We start from the raw sequence: 19389 nt of genomic DNA, 5'->3' as shown, positions 1-19389 counted from the left end.
CCAGCATAGAGGTTGCTGACTGTGCTGCTCACCCCCTGTCACGCTGGTCATATTGTGTGCCCTACATCTCCTCTCAGCATAAGGTGACATAAAGCTGTTTCATCGTCTTCCTCACATGACCTGTTAAGAAGCATCATTCATAGTTTAAGGAGATTCTCTTCTCCAGCAGTTGCATGATAATATTATGGTTCTGAATTAATAATACAGAAAGAATAACAACAGATGACCATCAACTACAAACCTATCAGAATATAAAAATGAATTAAATTAGTAATACATCTCCATTAAATAGAGAATACCACATGAAATATGCTGTGGTTTTAATAAACATGACCAAAGTAAGAAATCCAAATTTGCACTCATATGTAACCTTCCAGCATTCCATTTGTATCCTCTCAGCATGTTTAGATCTTGCAGCTTAGGTTCAGCAAAACTGGCTGAATTTGGGAGTGGGTTGTTTAAGGATATAAAGGGAGTATATTGTTGGGAACAGCTGCCTAGAGTCATTTTATAGAGGAGATGAGTGGGATAAAAATTTAATAAATAAAATAAAAATAAAACATTTATGCTCCCATCTTTTATCCTTTAACTCTCCTAAAAGGTGAAAAAAAAATAGCAACACATTTCAACAGACCTCTTTCAGTGATATTTCAGCATCAAATGATAGCCTCCTGTGGCATTAAGAAGTTCAGAGGGATTGGTGCATCATCCTGTTTTTACAAGTACTGCTCACAAGCTTTTATGGAGCATAAGGGACACTGTTTTTACTTTTTTATTGGTTTTTTAATCTGAATTCTGAAAATTCTTCATTAGCTCCATTTCATTATACCGATATGTATTTTCAGAGGAAAGACTTCAGATATTGCATTTTCAAATAATATATGTATGTGTGTGTGTGTGTGTTTTCTTAAGTTTTCGTGGGTATTTATATGTATGGTATTCAGCTTTGTTTGGGTATTTTCCCACATCATTATAGTTGTGCTTTTAAAGTTGAAACCTAGCTTCCTAATAAACGATAGCTGGCCATTCACCCAAAGCCAAACCGCGCTGAAAGCCCCCAATACACGAAACACCATGTTGCCAGCCAATCAAGACAAAAAAAATGCTACAAAACAGACAGAAGATATTAGAAACACCAATCAAACAGAACACAGCAAACTCCAAGACCAATAAACACAGACCAAGACTCCCAACCAATCAGGATGAAGAAAAAACCATTCTAACAAAGCACGAGGCTAGCACCAAATTTAAAACAGAAACGGCTGTGAAATCCTGACACACAGACGAACCCAATACATAAGCCTGATGATGGCAGATGAGATTCTGCCGAAACGTTGCTACAACCTTAAAAGCACAACTATAATGACGTGGGAAAATACCCAAACAAAGCTGAATACCATATATATAAATACCTGTGAAAACTTAAGAAAACAAATATCAGACCTCCACGGGGAGGAAATAAACAGCCGGACCAAAACCTAGGAGAAGCTGGAAGTTAAAAGAGCAGGAATACGTGTGACCTCAAATTCCTACACAGCTGCAGAGATAACAATGCAATACTGATCTGCTTCAAATTAATATTTCATCACAGCACAGCAGCTACCAAATGTATCCGGAAAAGAACTGAAATGGGTCTACTCAGGAACGAGCTCCACTGTAAAAGATTCTAACTTGACCAGTTAAACAAAGACCTCCTAACCCAACAGCTGGAATTGAGCAACAAAATCCACCCTCTACTTTGGGACAAGATAAAACAACTTACAACTTGGAGAGCTGAAACTGAAACCACTTATAAAAATGACAAACTCCTGAAGAAACTAAAGAAATTAGAACATGATAAGCCCCTAATAACCCACAACAACACCTGAAAAAATTAGTATATAACATTTCCAACAGAGAACTCACCAAAACAGAAACAGATGTCCTAACCAAAGGATTCAACTATGCTATAGCACCCAAAAAAATCCTCACAGAATCCACCATATGCGGAGTGGAATCCAGCCTAACTAAATTAAATACAGATGAAGCTGATAGAATAAAACACCAAGTCACTAACATCCTACGCACAAGCAAACCACCCAAAAGCAACTTACACAAAGAGGAACAAAAAGCCCTGCAAGCCCTAAAGAACGCAGTAGCATAATCATACTTCCAGCAGATAAAGATAATGCCACAGTAGTAATGGACAGAAAAGACTACGAAACAAAACTGACAGACCTACTCCAAGACTCCACATACAAACCATAAACACGTACCCAACCACATATCTGGAAAAAATAACCAAGAAGAAAATCATAACCAGCAACATGAACAAAGATGATCCAAACTATCCAACTTACTCCAAGACCCCGCTTACACACCTCTAAATACAGACCCCACCTCCTACCTGGAAAAAACCACCAAATCCAAAATAAAAGCCTCTCCCATCAGTGAAGAGATCCAGCAAAGAATCATCCCAAGAGAAAAATCTTCCAAATGCCCCAAACTATACGGCCTCCCAAAAATACACAAAGAAGGCATTCCTCTCAGACCCATAGTCAGCTCCAGAGGAGCACCACTACAAGACCTAGCCAAATATCTAGCAAAGCAGCTACAGCACCATGCTAAAGCAGCAGCTTCACATGTACAAAACTCATACCGCCTCTTAGAAATGATCAAAGATCTACCCACGTGGAACAAAAAGATCTGCTTGTAAGTTTCAACATAGTTTCACTATTCACTCAAGTCCCAATAAAAGAAACCCTAGAAATCATCAAAAACAAATACCAAACACCCAAACACCTCATGGAACTAGTAGAACACTGCTTAACCAACACATATTCCATATACAAAGGACAAAGATACAAGCAAATTGAAGGAGCCCCCATGGGATCACCACTGTCACCCGTTATTGCAAACCTGTTCATGGACGAATTCGAAACCAGAGCCCTGGCAAATGCCATCCACAAACCCAAACTATGGTTAAGGTACATCGATGACACATTTGTTATTTGGCCCCCATGGAAAAGAAAACCTAAACAATTTCCTAACACACCTAATAGCACACACCCCAAAATCAAATTCATCATGGAAACGGAAACAAACAAACAAATACCATTCCTAGATGTACTAATCTACAAAAAACAGATGGCACACTAGGACACACCATATACCAGAAGAAAACACACACCAACCGCTACCTCAACGCCTAATCCCACCACCATCCAGCACAGATAAACTTTGTGGCCAAAACACTAATTGCCAGAACCAAACGCCTGGCAGACAAGACACACATCAAGACTGAACTATGCACCCTGACTAAAGTACTGACAGCCAACGGCTTTCACAAAAGCAAAATCACAGGCCTGATCCACAAAAACACACTGAGACATAATAGAGACCTAGAAGATGAACAGACCTATGGAACAGCTGTCCTGCCCTACATAAGAGGTACAACAGACACAAGCAGTAAGATACTACACAGGCACCACATCAAGACTGCCTTCAAAACAGACAGAAAAATAGCAGCCATCCTAAGAAACCCCAAAGATAAAATTGACTTGGAAAACCAAGGCATATATGAAGTCCTCTGCACATCATGCCCTGCCACGTACATCGGACAGACCAATAGAAGAATCAGTACTCGCCTAGATGAACACAAAAATGCAGTAAAAAAGCTGGAACACACTTCCTCACTAATCCAACACATGAAAGCCACAGGTCATAGCATCGACTTCAATGGCAACAAAACCCTAGCCACTATAGAAAACCCCAGCTACAGAATTAGGAGAGAAGCCATAGAGATTGAAAAAAGACCTGAAAGCATGAATAGAAGAGATGATTCCACCAGACTGTCAATGATCTGGAAGCCTGCACTCACAAACAAAAAAATCTCCACACCACAAGCCAAGCAAACACCTGGGCACAAGCAGACCCCCCTGATACCTCCAGCCCAAACACAGCCCAGCCAGCCACCCGGATGAAACCTAGCTTCTTAATAAATGATAGCCGGCCATTCATCCGAAGCCAAACTGCGCTGAAAGCCCCCAATACATGAAACACCATGTTGCCAGCCAATCAAGACACAAATACACTACAAAACAGACAGAAGATATAAGAAACACCAATCAAACAGAACACAGCAAACTCCAAGACCAATAAACACAGACCAAGACTCCCAACCAATCAGGATGAAGAAAAAACCATTCTAACAAAGCACGAGGCTAGCACCAAATTTAAAACAGAAACGGCTGTGAAAGCCTGACACACAGATGAACCCAATACACAAGCCTGATGATGGTTGATGAGATTCTGCCGAAACGTTGCTACAACTTTAAAAGCACCACTACTATGACGTGGGAAAATACCCGAACAAAGCTGAAGGCCATACATGTAAGTACCCGCGAAAACTTAAGAAAACACACACACACACACACACACACACACACAAGCTACAAAACAGACAGAAGATATTAGAAACACCAATCAAGCAGAACACAGCAAACTTCAAGACCAATAAACACTAACCAAGACTCCCAACCAATCAGGATGAAGAAAAAAACATTCTGGCACAGCGTAGGCTAGCACCAAATTTAAAACAGAAACGGCTGTGAAAGTCTGACTCACAGACGAGCACAACACAGAAGCCTGATGATGGCAGATGAGATTCTGCCGAAACATTGCTTCAACTTTAAAAGCACAACTATAATGACGTGGGAAAATACCCGAACAAAGCTGAATACCATACATATAAATACCTGCGAAAACTTAAGAAAACATATGTATGTATGTATGTATGTATGTATGTATGTATGTATGTATGTGTATATGTATATGTATATGTATATGTATATGTATATGTATATGTATATGTATATGTATATGTATATGTATATGTATATGTATGTGTATGGTATTTAGGTTTCTTCGGCTATTTTCCCACATCTTAATATTTGTGCTTTTATTGTAGTGATGTTTTGGCACAATCTCATCTGCCATCCTCAGGCTTGTGTATTGGGTTCTTTTTAATCTTGTGTGTCAGGCTTGGCAGCCGTTTTTTGTTTGAATTTGGTGCTGGCTTTCTGCTTTCAAATAATGGTTTTTCCCTCATCCTGATTGGCTGGGAGTCTAGGTCTGTTTTTATTGGTCTTCGAGTTGCTGTGTTCTTGATTGGTTGGCAACATTGTGTTTTGTGCATTGGGGTTTCTTAGTGCAGCTTGGTTTCTTGTGAATGGCCGATAATTATTTATTAGGAAGCTAGGTTTTATTTGGGTAGCTTGCTGAGGGGTGTTTGAGCTGGAGGTATTAGGGGTGTCTGTTTATGTCCAGGTGCTTGCCTGGATTATGGTATATTTTGTTTGTTTGTGAGTGCAGGCTTCCAGATGATTGATAGTCTGGTGGAGTAATCTCTTCTATTCATGCAACTAGATCTTTTATCAATTTCTATGGCTTCTTTGATGATTCTGTAGCTGGGGATTTCTATAGTAGCTATGGTTTTGGTGCCATTCCTCACTAGTCCAAAATATGAAAGCCAAAGGTCATAGCATTCACTTCAACGGCACCATATATGTATGTTTGTATGTATGTATGCAGGTTTTGGCGTATTCGGGTCTTTCAGCCTCCTGTGTTGTAACAACCTGGGTAATGGGCTGTGTGATGACCTTCTGAGTTCTATTGTTGTGACACCCTGGGTCTTGTGCTGTAATCTCCTGGGTCATTGGCTGTGTTGCAACATCCTGAGGTTTTGTGGTGTAACCTCCTGAATTCTGTGAAGTGATATCCTGAGTGGACGGCTGTGATGTAACGTTCCGGGTTTTGGTTTGGCTCCGAATTTGAGGTCTGGCTATGTGTTCATGGTGTGTGTCAGTTTCACCCAAGTACCTATTAAAGAAGCCTTGACAGCTATCCAAAACAAATACAACCCCCCTAAGCACATCCTAGATCTGACTAACCAACACATACTTCATCCACAATGGACAAAGATACAAACAGATAGAAGGAGCACCTATGGGATCACCCCTCTCACCCATCATCACTAACCTATAGATGGAACACTTTGAAACCAACGATCTAGACAAATCCGAACACAAACCCAAACTCTGGCTCAGATATGTAGATGATACTTTCGTAATTTGGCCACACAGGAAAGACAAACTGGACAACTTCCTCACACATGTCAACAGCCTACGCCCCAAAATACAATTTACCACGGAAACAGAAGCCAACAAGCAACTTCCCTTCCTGGACGTCCTAATTTACAAAAAAATCAATGGCTCCCTAGGACACACCATCCACTGGAAGAAAACACACACCAACTGCTACTTAAACGCACAATCCCATCACCACCCTGCACAGATCAACTCCATAGCCAAGACCCTCATCTCCAGAACCAAACGCCTAGCCGACAAAAACCACCTGAGAACAGAATTACACACCCTCACAACGTATTAATTTCCAATGGATTCCAAAGAAACACAATTACCAACCTAATCCTAAGGGAGACACCCCCAAAAAACCGAGACACAGAACAGGACAATGGTATCGCCCTCCTCCCCTACAAAATTCTCCACAAACACAATATCAAGACAGCCTTCGACACTGACCCCAAAATAGCCAACATCCTAAGAAACCCCAAGGACAAGATCCAACTAGGAGTTTATGAAATACCATGCAACAATTGCCTATCCACATACATTGGACAAACCAACAGGAGAATAAATGCATGCATTGCAGAACACAAGAACGCAGTCAGAAAAGAAGAAAATACTTCCTCCCTTTTCCAGCACCTTAAAGCCACAGGACATGAAAACCAAATTAATCTCCAATACTAAACACTTCAACAAGAGAATAATCAGGGAAGCCATCGAAATAAACACTCCCATAACATGAATAAACGGGACGATACCTCGTGCCTATCAGACATCTGGAAACTAGCCCTTATCAACAAACGAGTCCCAGCCACGAAAACCAACACCGGATCCAAAACAACACATGACACCACCACCAATCTCCCTCACCAGACTCAAACCCAAACGCATCCCATAGACAAAAGGCAACCACCATCCAGAAAACAGACCACGGCTGCATCACCAGCTGCCACACCCTTCGACCCCCAAACTAAGCAAACTGACACACGCCATGAACACATAGCCAGACCTCAAGCTCAGAGCCAAACCAAAACCGGAACATCACATCATAGCCACCCGCTCAGGATATCACATCACGGAACTCAGGAGGTTACACCACAAAACTTCAGGATGTTACAACACAGCCAATGACCCAGGAGATTACAGCACAAGACCCAGGATGTCACAACAATAGAACTCAGAAGGTCATCACACAGCCCATTACCCAGGTCGTTACAACATAGGAGGCTGATAGACCCACAGCCAGTACCTCAGCCACACAGGTTCTTATGAAAAAGCCAACCAATCTGCAAACATCACCTCCATTAACCAATCAAGAAATAACAACACAGCCCACCAGCCCGCTTACAACAGAGCCAGCACACCACACCTCCCCACGGGTATTTATAGAGAGACGGCTGCTCCGATCATGCTTTGCTCACACTAGCACGAAGCCGAAAGCACCAGCCTGAAGATGGCGAGTGGGACCTCATCGAAACATCGCCAAGATACTCTCAATCTTACATGGGAAAAGACCCGAACACGCCAAGACCTGCACATATATATTAGTCTAGCACCAAATTTAAAACAGAAACGGCTGTGAAAGCCTGACTCACAGACGAACACAACACAGAAGCCTGATGATGGCAGATGAGATTCTGCCGAAACGTCACTACAACTTTAAAAGCACAACTATAATGATGTGGGAAAATACCCGAACAAACCCGAATACCATACATGTAAGTACCCGCAAAAACTTAAGAAAACACACACACACACACACACACACACACACACACACACATGGATCTTTGGTTATTCGGGTTTTCTCCCGCATAAAATTGGAAGTATCTAGGCAACGTTTCGATGAAGTCTTATTCATCATCTTCAGGCTTCTGTCTTCGGCTTTGTGCTTCTCGGAGTAATGTGAGCTTGCAGCTGCTTCTTCCTTTTAACTGCTAGTGGGGGTGTGACTTGATTGGGTGGGGGCTTGGCTGTGTTCTGATTGGGTGGGGTGTTCTCATTGGTTGGGGGTTTGGCTGTGTTCTGATTGGCTGGGGTGTGTTCTGTTCAGGTGGGGGCTTGGTTGTGCTCAGGTTAGTCTTAGTTGCTGGGGGATTTGAGCTGGTGAGCTGTGATCCTGCTGTTTGGCTTTGCGTTCGTGGTCGTGCCGCATCTTCCTGGTGGGTGTCAGTTCGTTTCATGTATGGGTTGGAGGGTTTTGAAGCGGGTAGTGATGCAGCTGCGGTACGGCTTCTGGTCCATGGTCGTGTCTCATCTTCTGTGTGGGTGTGAGTCTGCTTTCTACGTGGAAGTGTGGTGGTAGCATCTTGTGTGGCCCTCGTGGGTGTGGGTCTGGTGTCATTCTTCATGTTAGGTACTTGTTTGTTCCTGAGGGCGGGTTTCCAAATGGCTGGTAGGCGGGAGGTATCATCTCATTTATTCATGCTGTGTGGGCGTTTTTCTATCTCTATGGCTTCTCTGATTATTCTGTTGTTGAAGTGTTCGGTTTTGGCGATAGTTCTGGTGTTTTTAAAGTCAATCTCATGTCCTGTGGCTTTGAGGTGTTGGACCAGGGAAGAGGTCGGTTCTTCTTTTTTGATTGAGTTCTTGTGTTCTTCAATGCGTGCACTTATTCTTCTGTTAGTTTGTCCGATGTATGTGGTGGGGCAGGTGGTGCAAGGGATTTCGTATACTCCTTGGTTTTCTAACTCGATTTTGTCTTTAGGGTTTCTTAGGATGGTGGTTATTTTTCTGTTTGTGCAGAATGCTGTTTTAATGTTGTGTTTTTGGAGGATCTTGCTGATCCTCCTGCCGTTCTCTTGTTCTCTGTCTTGGATTTTGGTTGGGGTTGAATTCTTTTTGGATTAGGTGGGTAATCTTCTTTCTTTGGAATCCATTGGCTGTTAGTACGTTAGTGAGAGTGTATAGTTCGGTTTTTAGGTGTTGTTCGTCGGCTAAGCATTTTGTTCTGGAGATGAGTATGTCCAGATTTCTCACCAAACAACTACAGCCCTATGCAGAATCCATCAACTCATACGTAAGAAACTCATTCCAGTTCATCGAGATCATAAAGAAACAAAACTTACAACCCAGCGACCTACTTGTGAGCTTCGATGTCATATCCCTCTTCACCCAAGTGCCAATAAAAGAAGCCTTGACAGCCATCCAAAACAAATACAACCCCCCCGAAGCACATCCTAGATCTGACCAACCACTGCCTATCCAATACATACTTCACCTACAATGGACAAAAATACAAACAAATAGAAGGAGCACCCATGGGATCACCCCTCTCACCTGTCATCGCAAACCTCTACATGGAACATTTTGAAACACAAGCTCTAGAAAAATATGATCACAAACCCAAACTCTGGCTCAGATACGTAGATGACACCTTCATAATCTGGCCACATGGCAAAGAAAAACTGAACAACTTCCTCACACACCTCAACAGCCTACACCCCAAAATACAATTCACCATGGAAATAGAAGCTAACAATCAACTTCCCTTCCTAGATGTCTTAGTATACAAAAAATCCAATGGCTCCCTAGGACACACCATCTACCAGAAGAAAACACATACAAACCGCTATCTACACGCACTCTCACACTACCACCCAGCACAGATCAATTCTGTAGCCGAGACACTCATCTCCAGAACAAAATGCTTAGCCGATGAACAACACCTAAAAACCGAAATACACACTCTCACTAACGTACTAACAGCTAATGGATTCCAAAGAAAGAAGATTACCCACCTAATCCAAAAAGAAACCCCAACCAAAATCCAAGACAGAACAAGAGAACGGCAAAGCCCTCCTCCCATATATATAAGGCACTACAGACAAAATAAGCAAGATCCTCCAAAAACACAACATTAAAACAGCATTCTGCACAAACAGAAAAATATCCACCATCCTAAGAAACCCTAAAGACAAAATCGAGTTAGAAAACCAAGGAGTATACGAAATCCCTTGCACCGCCTGCCCCACCACATACATCAGACAAACTAACAGAAGAATAAGTGCACACATTGAAGAACACAAGAACTCAATCAAAAAAGAAGAACCGACCTCTTCCCTGATCCAACACCTCAAAGCCACAGGACATGAGATTGACTTTAAAAATACCAGAACTATCACCAAAACCGAACACTTCAACAACAGAATAATCAGAGAAGCCATAGAGATAGAAACACAGCATGAATAAACAAGATGATACCTCCCGCCTACCACCCTAACCCTAACCCTAACCCTAACATGAAGAATGACACCAAACCCACACCCACGAGGGCCACACAAGATGCTACCACCACACTTCCACATAGAAAGCAGACTCACACCCACACAGAAGATGAGACATGACCACGGACCAGAAGCTGTACCGCAGCTGCATCACTACCCGCTTCAAACCCCTCCGACCCATACATGAAGCGAACTGACGCCCACCATGAAGATGCGGCATGACCATGAACGCGAAGCCAAACAGCAGGATCACAGCTCACCAGCTCAAATCCCCCAGCAACTAAGACTAACCTGAGCACAACCAAGCCTCCACCTGAACAGAACACACCCCAGCCAATCAGAACACAGCCAAACCCCCAACCAATGAGAACACCCCCCACCCAATCAGAACACAGCCAATCCCCCACCCAATCAAGTCACACCCCCACTAGCAGTTAAAAGGAAGAAGCAGCTGCAAGCTCACATTACTCCGAGAAGCACAAAGCCGAAGACACAAGCCTGAAGATGATGAATGAGACTTCATTGAAACGTCACCTAGATACTTCCAATTTTATGCGGGAGAAAACCCGAATAACCAAAGATCCACATACAAATACCCGCGAAAACCTCAGAAAACACACACACACACACACACACACACATAATCTTGCTCTCTCTCTCTCTCTCCATTGGCCTTACTGCTGCTTCTAAGTGCTAAAGTGGGAGAATTGGTAGAAAGGTGAACCAACCAGGCCCTCTCTTTGGGTCTATAGCACAAGATTAGTGAGATCCTCTGAGCAACAAAGCAGGAGGGAGCATGATTCTCTTCTACTCTAAAAAATATACCAAAAAACAGTATCTGATTGGTCCAGTTCCTCATATGTATGTATGCAATGATGACAGCCGTTCAAACATGCATCAGGGAGAGAGTTCAGAGAAGTTACAATTTTTGTCCTGCAACAGGAAGACAGCCAGAAAAGAAGAAGTAACAAAAGCAATAAAAGGGTGTGAACAAGAATGGGAAAGAGGAATCTTCTATTACTCTTCCAAAGTGAATTGCAACAGCATAAGAATATTTTTTTAAAATATTTTAGTTAGAACATCATGGATTAAAAGAGTGACATCCTAGGTTATTTTACTTGTACTGGGTGTACATAAACTAAAACAAGTTTACAGATTATGGAGGATTCATATATGTAAGTTAAATTAAGACAGTGTCAAACATGATTATTAAACTCATCTTGCTTATTTGACTACACTTAACATTTCTTTACATTTAGAAACTAAAACACCTTTCTGAAAACCCTTACCTTGGTGTAACTCGTGTGAGATCGTTGGAAGGATGTAGAATACGGCAAGTGGTAAAGGTAAATGTGGAATTGGTTTGTGACATGCACTTCCCAGGATGATGTACTACATTAAAAAGAGAGGACATTATTTGTATTTATATATTAAAAGAACTTTTATATTCTCAAACTAACAGATGGAAAAGTGATATTATACTTTACTTGTGATCTGTGCAATAAATATCCGATATTTCTAAATCTCTTTATTATCTAGCTCCTCTGATATATTAATATCTATGAGAAGAGTCTTATTTATCACATCTTTTGTTTTACTGGGACAGCCGTTACTTTAAGGACTCTCAGCAGATACAAATGCTTTAGGGTCATTGGTGGGGTTCAATTTTTTTTACTACTGGTTCTGTGGGTGTGGCATGGCTTGGTGGGTGTGGCATGGTGGGCATGGCAGGGGAAGGATACTATAAAATCTCCATTCCCACACCACTCCTGGGGAAGGATACTGTAAAATCTCAATTTCTTCCCCATTCCTGGGGGAAGGTAATCACTGGTTCTCTGAATTACTCAAAATTTCCATTACCGGTTTTCTAGAACTGGTCAGAACCTGCTGAATACCACCTCAGTTTAGGGTGGCCAATAGCAAGAAGTGTTACTTCTACTTATTACTCTGGCATGGTAATTTCCAATAGTATAAAATATCACTTAGGAAAGGCAACAATGTAATGATCATGCTAAATTGTCCCAATTCTAAATAATCCAAATGCTATCTATTTGATCTTATTGCTACATTATTAGCAATTATGGGGACAAAGAAGTGGTAAATGCTAATTCTGTAAGAAGTAAATATAATATCTTAATCTGTATTAGCAGGTTTATTTTATGGGCAAGATATAATAAACTCTTAACAAAAATGTGCAATATCTTAGAACTCATATATTTCAGTTTCTTTTACATTCATCCAGGCAGATATATCCCATCACTTTGATTCAGTAATGGATCCAGAGACAATAAATTTTAGGATACAAAAATGATAGTACATAGTATGGTGCTTAAATGTTTGTAAACCTTTTTGAATTTGTAATATTTCTGTATAAATATGACCTAAAACACAATCATTTTTCCAAGGAAGTACTGAAACTAGATAAAGAGAATCCAATTAAATGAGTAAAAAACATTATATTTGTTCATTGATTTATTGAGGAAAATGATCCAAAGCTACATATTTGTATGTGGCAAAACTATGTGAACTTAACTTTTCAGTGTGCTGTTCTCAGGCAGTGTTAGCATCAAGTAAATGTTTCTGATAACTGTTGATCAATCCTACATATCAGCTTGCAGGAATTTGAGCCTATTCCTCCTTTCAGAGCAGCTTCAAATTAGGGGTGCTGATGGGCTTCTTCGCATGAATTGCCCATTTCAATTCCTCCTACATTTCTCTAAGACTACGGTCTTTAATATGATCATTCCTAAATACTAACTTTCCTGTTTTAACCATTCTTTGTCTTTGGAGATTATCAGTCATTCAGGTCATGGTTTTCCCCAAAGTTGCTTTTTCAATAGGCAACTGGACTTCCTTGTTTTTCTTTAAAGACGTTTCGCTTCTCATCGAACAAGCTTGATGATATTGCTCTAGATTTCACAGGTGGGTTAAAGTTCTTATGCTAGAATGCAGGATGTGCCTTTTGCTGAAGATAATTTTTCCAGTAGTCTTCAGACTTATCCACATGGTCTTTTGCAAACTATAGATGGGCAGCAATAATCTTATTTGGAGAGTAGTGGCCTTCTCCTTGCAACCGTGTCATGCACATTATTGCTGTTCAGTGTTCTTCTTATGTTGTTCTCATCAACACTGACATTCTCTGTGTAAGAAAAGCCTTTAATTCCTCAGATATTACCTGGGGTTTTTTGAGACAGAATATTTTATACCATTACCCTGAGGAGGGTAACTATGGGGTTGAATTGCCTCCATTTGTACTCAATCTGCCTGACAAAGGACTGATTAAGTTTAAACCCTTTAGAGACAGTATTGTAATCTGTGGACAATCTGTGTTTTTCAGAGGTCCTTAGATATCTCCTTTGTTCAAGCTATGAAACACTTCCAAACATAAGGTAGGATGTACTATACTCATACCTGGTTATCATCTCTTTGATTGAAAGTGCAGACTATAATTTCCCCTTCAAATTAATTGATAATCTAGAGGTTCATATATCTTTGCCACATACAAGTAGCTTTGGATCACTTTTTATATATTATTTTTGTATTCAGCGTAACTATTATGGATCCACTATTGCCCATCTGCAGCATTTATTTTCCACCTCCATCTGAAACACAAACAAAACATCTGCTGTACCAGATAGCAATTAAATTAATCAATTAATAAAAATATCTGAATAGCTGAATATAAGATAAATAGCTTATTTTTGTGGTACTGCAACAAAACAGATTATAGAACCATACAAGATCCAAATTTGTATTTACAAATTGCTATAGGGTGCAACTGTATAATGCAAAGCTAAACAGACCATAAAGTATGTCATCTTAAAAAAATCACCTCCTTAATTAAAATTCTATATATTCTCATGTTACAAGGGGAAAAATTATACATATAGCCAAATTGGAAAGAAATAAGAGGCGCTGAAAATAATATAATGTAATTTATTATGTTCCTGAAAATCATCTCTACAAAGCTTGGAATTCCTTGTCTGACCTACAGGCACTTTAGAAAATAACTTGACCTCTTTCTCTCTGTAGTAGCCCCTCAAATATTGGAAGACTGCTATCATGTCTGCCCTGGTCCTTCTCTTCACTAGACTAGCCATGCCCAGTTCCTGTAAATGTTCTTCATGTGTTTCAGTCTCCAGTACCCTAATCATCCTGGTTGCTCTTCTCTGTACTTTTTCTAGAGTCTCAACATCTTTTTTATAATGTGGTGACCAAAACTGGATTCAGCACCCTAAATGTGGTCTTACTAAGGCTTTATAGAGTGGTGTTAGTACCTCACTTGAGCATTAGCTTTTTTGGCTGTTACTGCACACTACTGGCTCATATTTAGCTGGTTGTCCACTAAGACTCCAAGATCTCTCTCACAGTTACTGCTATTGAGCCTGGTTTCACCCAGTCTATATGTGTACTTTTGGTTTTTCTTGCCTAAGTGTAGGACTTTACTTTTCTCTACATTGAAGGAATATCTTTTATTAATATTTTATACTGTTTTTATTGCTACCAACTGATCTGCATTGTTCCTTCAAAATATATTGCTTTAAAGTTCTAATTTATTTTAGTGTAATTAGTATAACTTTTATTACTGCAAATCTCTAACAAAAACCCAAGCATTGCATAGAGTGAGGATAATATACAACTACTAAGTAGAACACCGAAAAATGAAATGGATATAAGAAAAAATAAGCACGGATTTCAACCCTATCAAACACATTATGAGTATTGGGGAATGAAGGATTATTAAGGAAAATGGATGTGCCTGTGTAAATTGCAAGCAGAACCAAAAAATGAAAAGCATCTGATGACCTCTTGTGATCATAGGACAAGAGCAAGGAAGCAAATATGGGAAAAGCACCATGTTTTTGTCAATATTATTCTTTCTGTTTTCAGTATCATAGATTGTTTAATCATGCCATTTTTTCCACTTCTGAAATATGACATACTTTATGGATAGCCCCGATTGCAAATCAGTTCACAAACTGAAAATACCATGCATCCATCAACAGTCATATAGCAATCCAAAATTAAGTACAATTGCAAAGTCATCATGATTGCAGGTGAGATTAAAAATCTTCAATACATTATCATGATTGTACAAGAAATATATCTGTGATTATTTAGCCACTTATGATGTGACTACATTTTAAAATATTGTTTATCCATGATAGGATATGTAACCTGGTGTCTTATTACATTTACAAAATCTTTTTAAATTTAGAGAGGCTGAGAAAACTACATGCTTATTGTGGCTATATTTCCTGTTAAACTGGCAGCAAAATAATCATATAATGATGATAATTACGTGAAAAGAGTTATTGCATATGAAATATGGAAATTTTTAAAAACTGTTAATATAATGAGGTGACTCAGTAAAAAAAATCATCCCCATTTCATGTTAGGTATTAGTCTGCATTTTTAAATGATGGCTAATACACTAATACAGTATCATTGTTCAAAAATTATTTATATCACCTTAAAAACTCATGATACTGCTGCTTCAAGGATTTGTGCAAACAATGATATATAAGGGTTATAGCAATCATGACTCTCTGTGCAAGTGTAACCAGCTTAAAATATTTGAGAAAATCTCAAATAATCAATAATGGAAAGATGGAGAGAAAGATGGAGAGAAAAGCTAAATTTAAAAGAAAAAGAGTAGCTCAGTGTTAGACAACAAATAATAGCAGAATAAAAAAGTATGAAAATTTTAGATTAAACAATTATTCACAGAATATATAAAAGCTTTCACCTACAATATCTCCATATCTGCATTACCCATTTCATCAAAACACTGTTTGTCTTTCACTAAGGAATTATATTAGCAGAAAACTGTTGCAATAAAGTAGACTGAGCTCATTATTATTAATATACAAGATAGGAAAAGGCTGCTAAAAGTAGCAATTGAGGCTAATAGGTGAGCTTTCTTGACTATGAAAGAGAAATATTTTTTAAACATCTATAAAGACTAATCCTGCAAAGATACCATTCAGAGAAACATGCACAGCATCCTCCAGTAATCAGCTTTTCATATGGCTACAGTATTCTCTGTCAGGAAACCGTGAATGGCCTGTAAGTGATCAGTATCTCTAACAATTCAAAAATGAAAAGAATATCATGCTTTAATTCCAATACAATCTTCAACAATATTCAAAGTTATTTGGTCTAACATATAAAAGGATAATATGTGATCAACAATGAGGTTTTGTTATTATTTATTTTGAAAAAAATCTAAGTGTATGTTGAAAGGACTGTCTTTTTCTCTAGCCACCAAATGATTTCTCAAATTACTTCTTTTTTGCAGAAAATCACAGTGCTGTTAAATAAAATAACCTCTTCTTTCATTCATATATCAAAATTGACTGGAAGTTACCAAAGTTATAGCACATAAATTTTGTTTTAGATTTCAGTAAGAATTTCCCATCCCATAACTGCATTTTCATAAGAGTTCTAAATTCTATGTATAAAATGTATGTAAAATGTAAAAAGACAAAATAACACTTAAGAAAATCATTTTCATTATTACATTTACAGAAATACAGCTTGAAATCCAGCTCTTGAATGGTAACCAATCAGAATTAGGAACATGTTATATCCAGTGTTGAAAAATGTTTCCCTTCAGATTACTTATTTTAAAAGAAAACTGGTATCTGTTTCAATTATCAGACATAGGAATCCACATCTATGACAAAAACATATCATGATGCAAACCATATTTTTTTATACTCAATACTGGATCCAAAAGTACTGCAAATGTCACAGGTTACACGGTATACTATTATATGGTATAATTTGTCTTTCTATGCTTTGGCTGTCAACCAAAGAAAAATAAAGGTGAAATTCAAAAAAATAGAATATCATGTAAAAGTGCATTTATTTCAGTAATGCAACTTAAAAGGTGAAACTAATATATGAGATAGACTCATTACATACAAGGGAAGATAGTTCAAGCCGTGATGTGTCATAATTGAGGTGATTATGGCTTACAGCTCATGAAAACCCCAAATCCACAATCTCAGAAAATTAGAATATTGTGAAAAGGTTCAATATTCTAGGCTCAGAGTCCCACTCTAATCAGCTAATGAAGCCATAACACCTGCAAAGGGTTCCTGGGCCTTTAAATGATCTCTCAGTCTGGTTCAGTAGGAATCACAATCATGGGAAAGACCGCTGACCTGACAGTTGTGCAGAAAACCATCATTGACACCCTCCATAAGGAGGGAAAGCCTCAAATGGTAATTGCAAAAGAAGCTGGATGTTCCCAAAGTGCTGTATCAAAGCACATTAATAGAAAGTTATGTGGAAGGGAAAAGTGTGGAAGAAAAAGGTGCACAAGCAGCAGGGATGACCGCAGCCTGGAGAGGAGTGTCAGGACAAGGCCATTTAAAAATGTTGGGAACTTTCACAAGGAGTGGACTGAGGCTGGAGTCAGTGCATCAAGAGCCACCACACACAGACGGATCCTGGACATGGGCTTCAAATGTCGTATTCCTCTTGTCAAGCCGCTCCTGAACAACAAACATCAGAAGCGTCTTACATGGGCTAACGAAAAACAGAACTGGTCTGTTGCTCAGTGGTCCAAAGTCCTCTTTTCTGATGAGAGCAACTTTTGCATCTCATTTGGAAACCAAGGACCCAGAGTCTGGAGGAAGAATGGAGAGGCACACACTGCAAGATGCTTGAAGTCCAGTGTGAAGTTTCTACAGTCTGTGTTGATTTGGGGAGCCATGTCATCTGCTGGTGTTGGTCCACTGTGCTTCATTAAGTCCAGGGTCAACGCAGCCATCTACCAGGAGATTTTGGAGCACTTCATGCTTCCTTCCACAGACAAGCTTTATGGGGATGCTGACTTCATTTTCCAGCAGGACTTGGCACCTGCCCCCACTGCCAAAAGCACCAAAACCTGGTTCAATGACCGTGGGATTACTGTGCTTGATTGGCCAACAAACTCGCCTGACCTGAATCCCATAGTGAATCTATGGAGCATTGCCAAGAGAAAGATGAGAGACATGAGACCGAACAATACAGAAGAGCTGAAGGCAGCTATTGAAGCATCCTGGTCTTCAATAACACCTCAGCAGTGCCACAGGCTGATAGCTTCCATGCCACGCCGCATTGAGGCAGTAATTGCTGCAAAAGAGGCCCAAACCAAGTACTGAGTACATATGCATGCTTCTACTTTTCAGAGGTCTGATATTGTTCTATGTACAATCCTTGTTTTATTGATTGCATGTAATTTAATTTTCTGAGATTGTAGATTTGGGGTTTTCATGAGCTGTAAGCCATAATCACCACAATTATGACAAATCACGGCTTGAACTATCTTGCTTTGCATGTAATGAGTCTATCTCATATATTAGTTTCACCTTTTAAGTTGTATTACTGAAATAAATGCACTTTTGCACAATATTTTAATTTTTCGAGTTTCACTTGTTGTTCTCTATTTAATGCATCAGGATGTTTTTCAAATAGGACATCTGAACATGGGCTAATGTAAATCAAAAGACAGAATGATGCTGAAGTTGAAATGCTAAAATATTTTAAATTCTATCAGTTAATTCAAATATCATACAGTATTACTCCAATTCCCAAGTCATCAAGCACTTATGCAGGTAATTGTCCATGTATTGGGTTTTGGGTTTTATAGATCACATTGTAAAATCCGAATCAATACCATTCTTTTCCCCCCAACGTCATAAAGTAGCCTACAGATCTGCTGAGCAATGAAGCAAGAAGAAACACTTCTCAGTCTGTTTCATTTGTGTTTAGGCTTTGTAGAGAAAATTTCAACCTGCTCTTGAGTAATCTGCACAAGCTAGATGACTTCAGAGGAATGATATCTGGCAACACAAAAGATTAGCTTGCTGCTGAATTAAGAATAAAAAATATGGTCTCCTGAATCCAAGTATATACTTGGATCCTATCCTATAAATCCCCACATATATAAAGTGCTGAATAGTGCCTTCAAAATACTGAGACATTGGGAAATAATTACTTCTAGAAAGCTCATTTGAGAACGCTTAAAAACAATATATACATTC

The 19389-nt window shown here is 39.4% G+C and overlaps 1 protein-coding gene across 9 annotated transcripts in view; it reads right to left on the bottom strand.

Annotated features, from left to right (window-relative positions):
• Nucleotides 1–19389, bottom strand: part of TRAK1 (trafficking kinesin protein 1) — a 289447-nt gene that overhangs the window by 31102 nt on the left and 238956 nt on the right. For all 9 annotated transcript variants that reach the window (XM_087947778.1, XM_087947773.1, XM_087947779.1 and 6 more), the window contains one exon: nucleotides 11641–11743. In XM_087947778.1, the coding sequence (XP_087803904.1) occupies nucleotides 11641–11743 (103 nt within the window). The remainder of the gene's footprint in view (nucleotides 1–11640; nucleotides 11744–19389) is intronic.

This window comes from Notechis scutatus, chromosome Z, assembly GCF_049901735.1.
Source record: "Notechis scutatus isolate UNSWTSFEM ecotype Mainland chromosome Z, rNotScu1.2, whole genome shotgun sequence".
NCBI lineage: Eukaryota > Metazoa > Chordata > Lepidosauria > Squamata > Elapidae > Notechis > Notechis scutatus.
The sequence above is the reverse complement of the archived record's forward strand: the minus strand, read 5'-3'. Positions and strand labels throughout refer to the sequence as shown.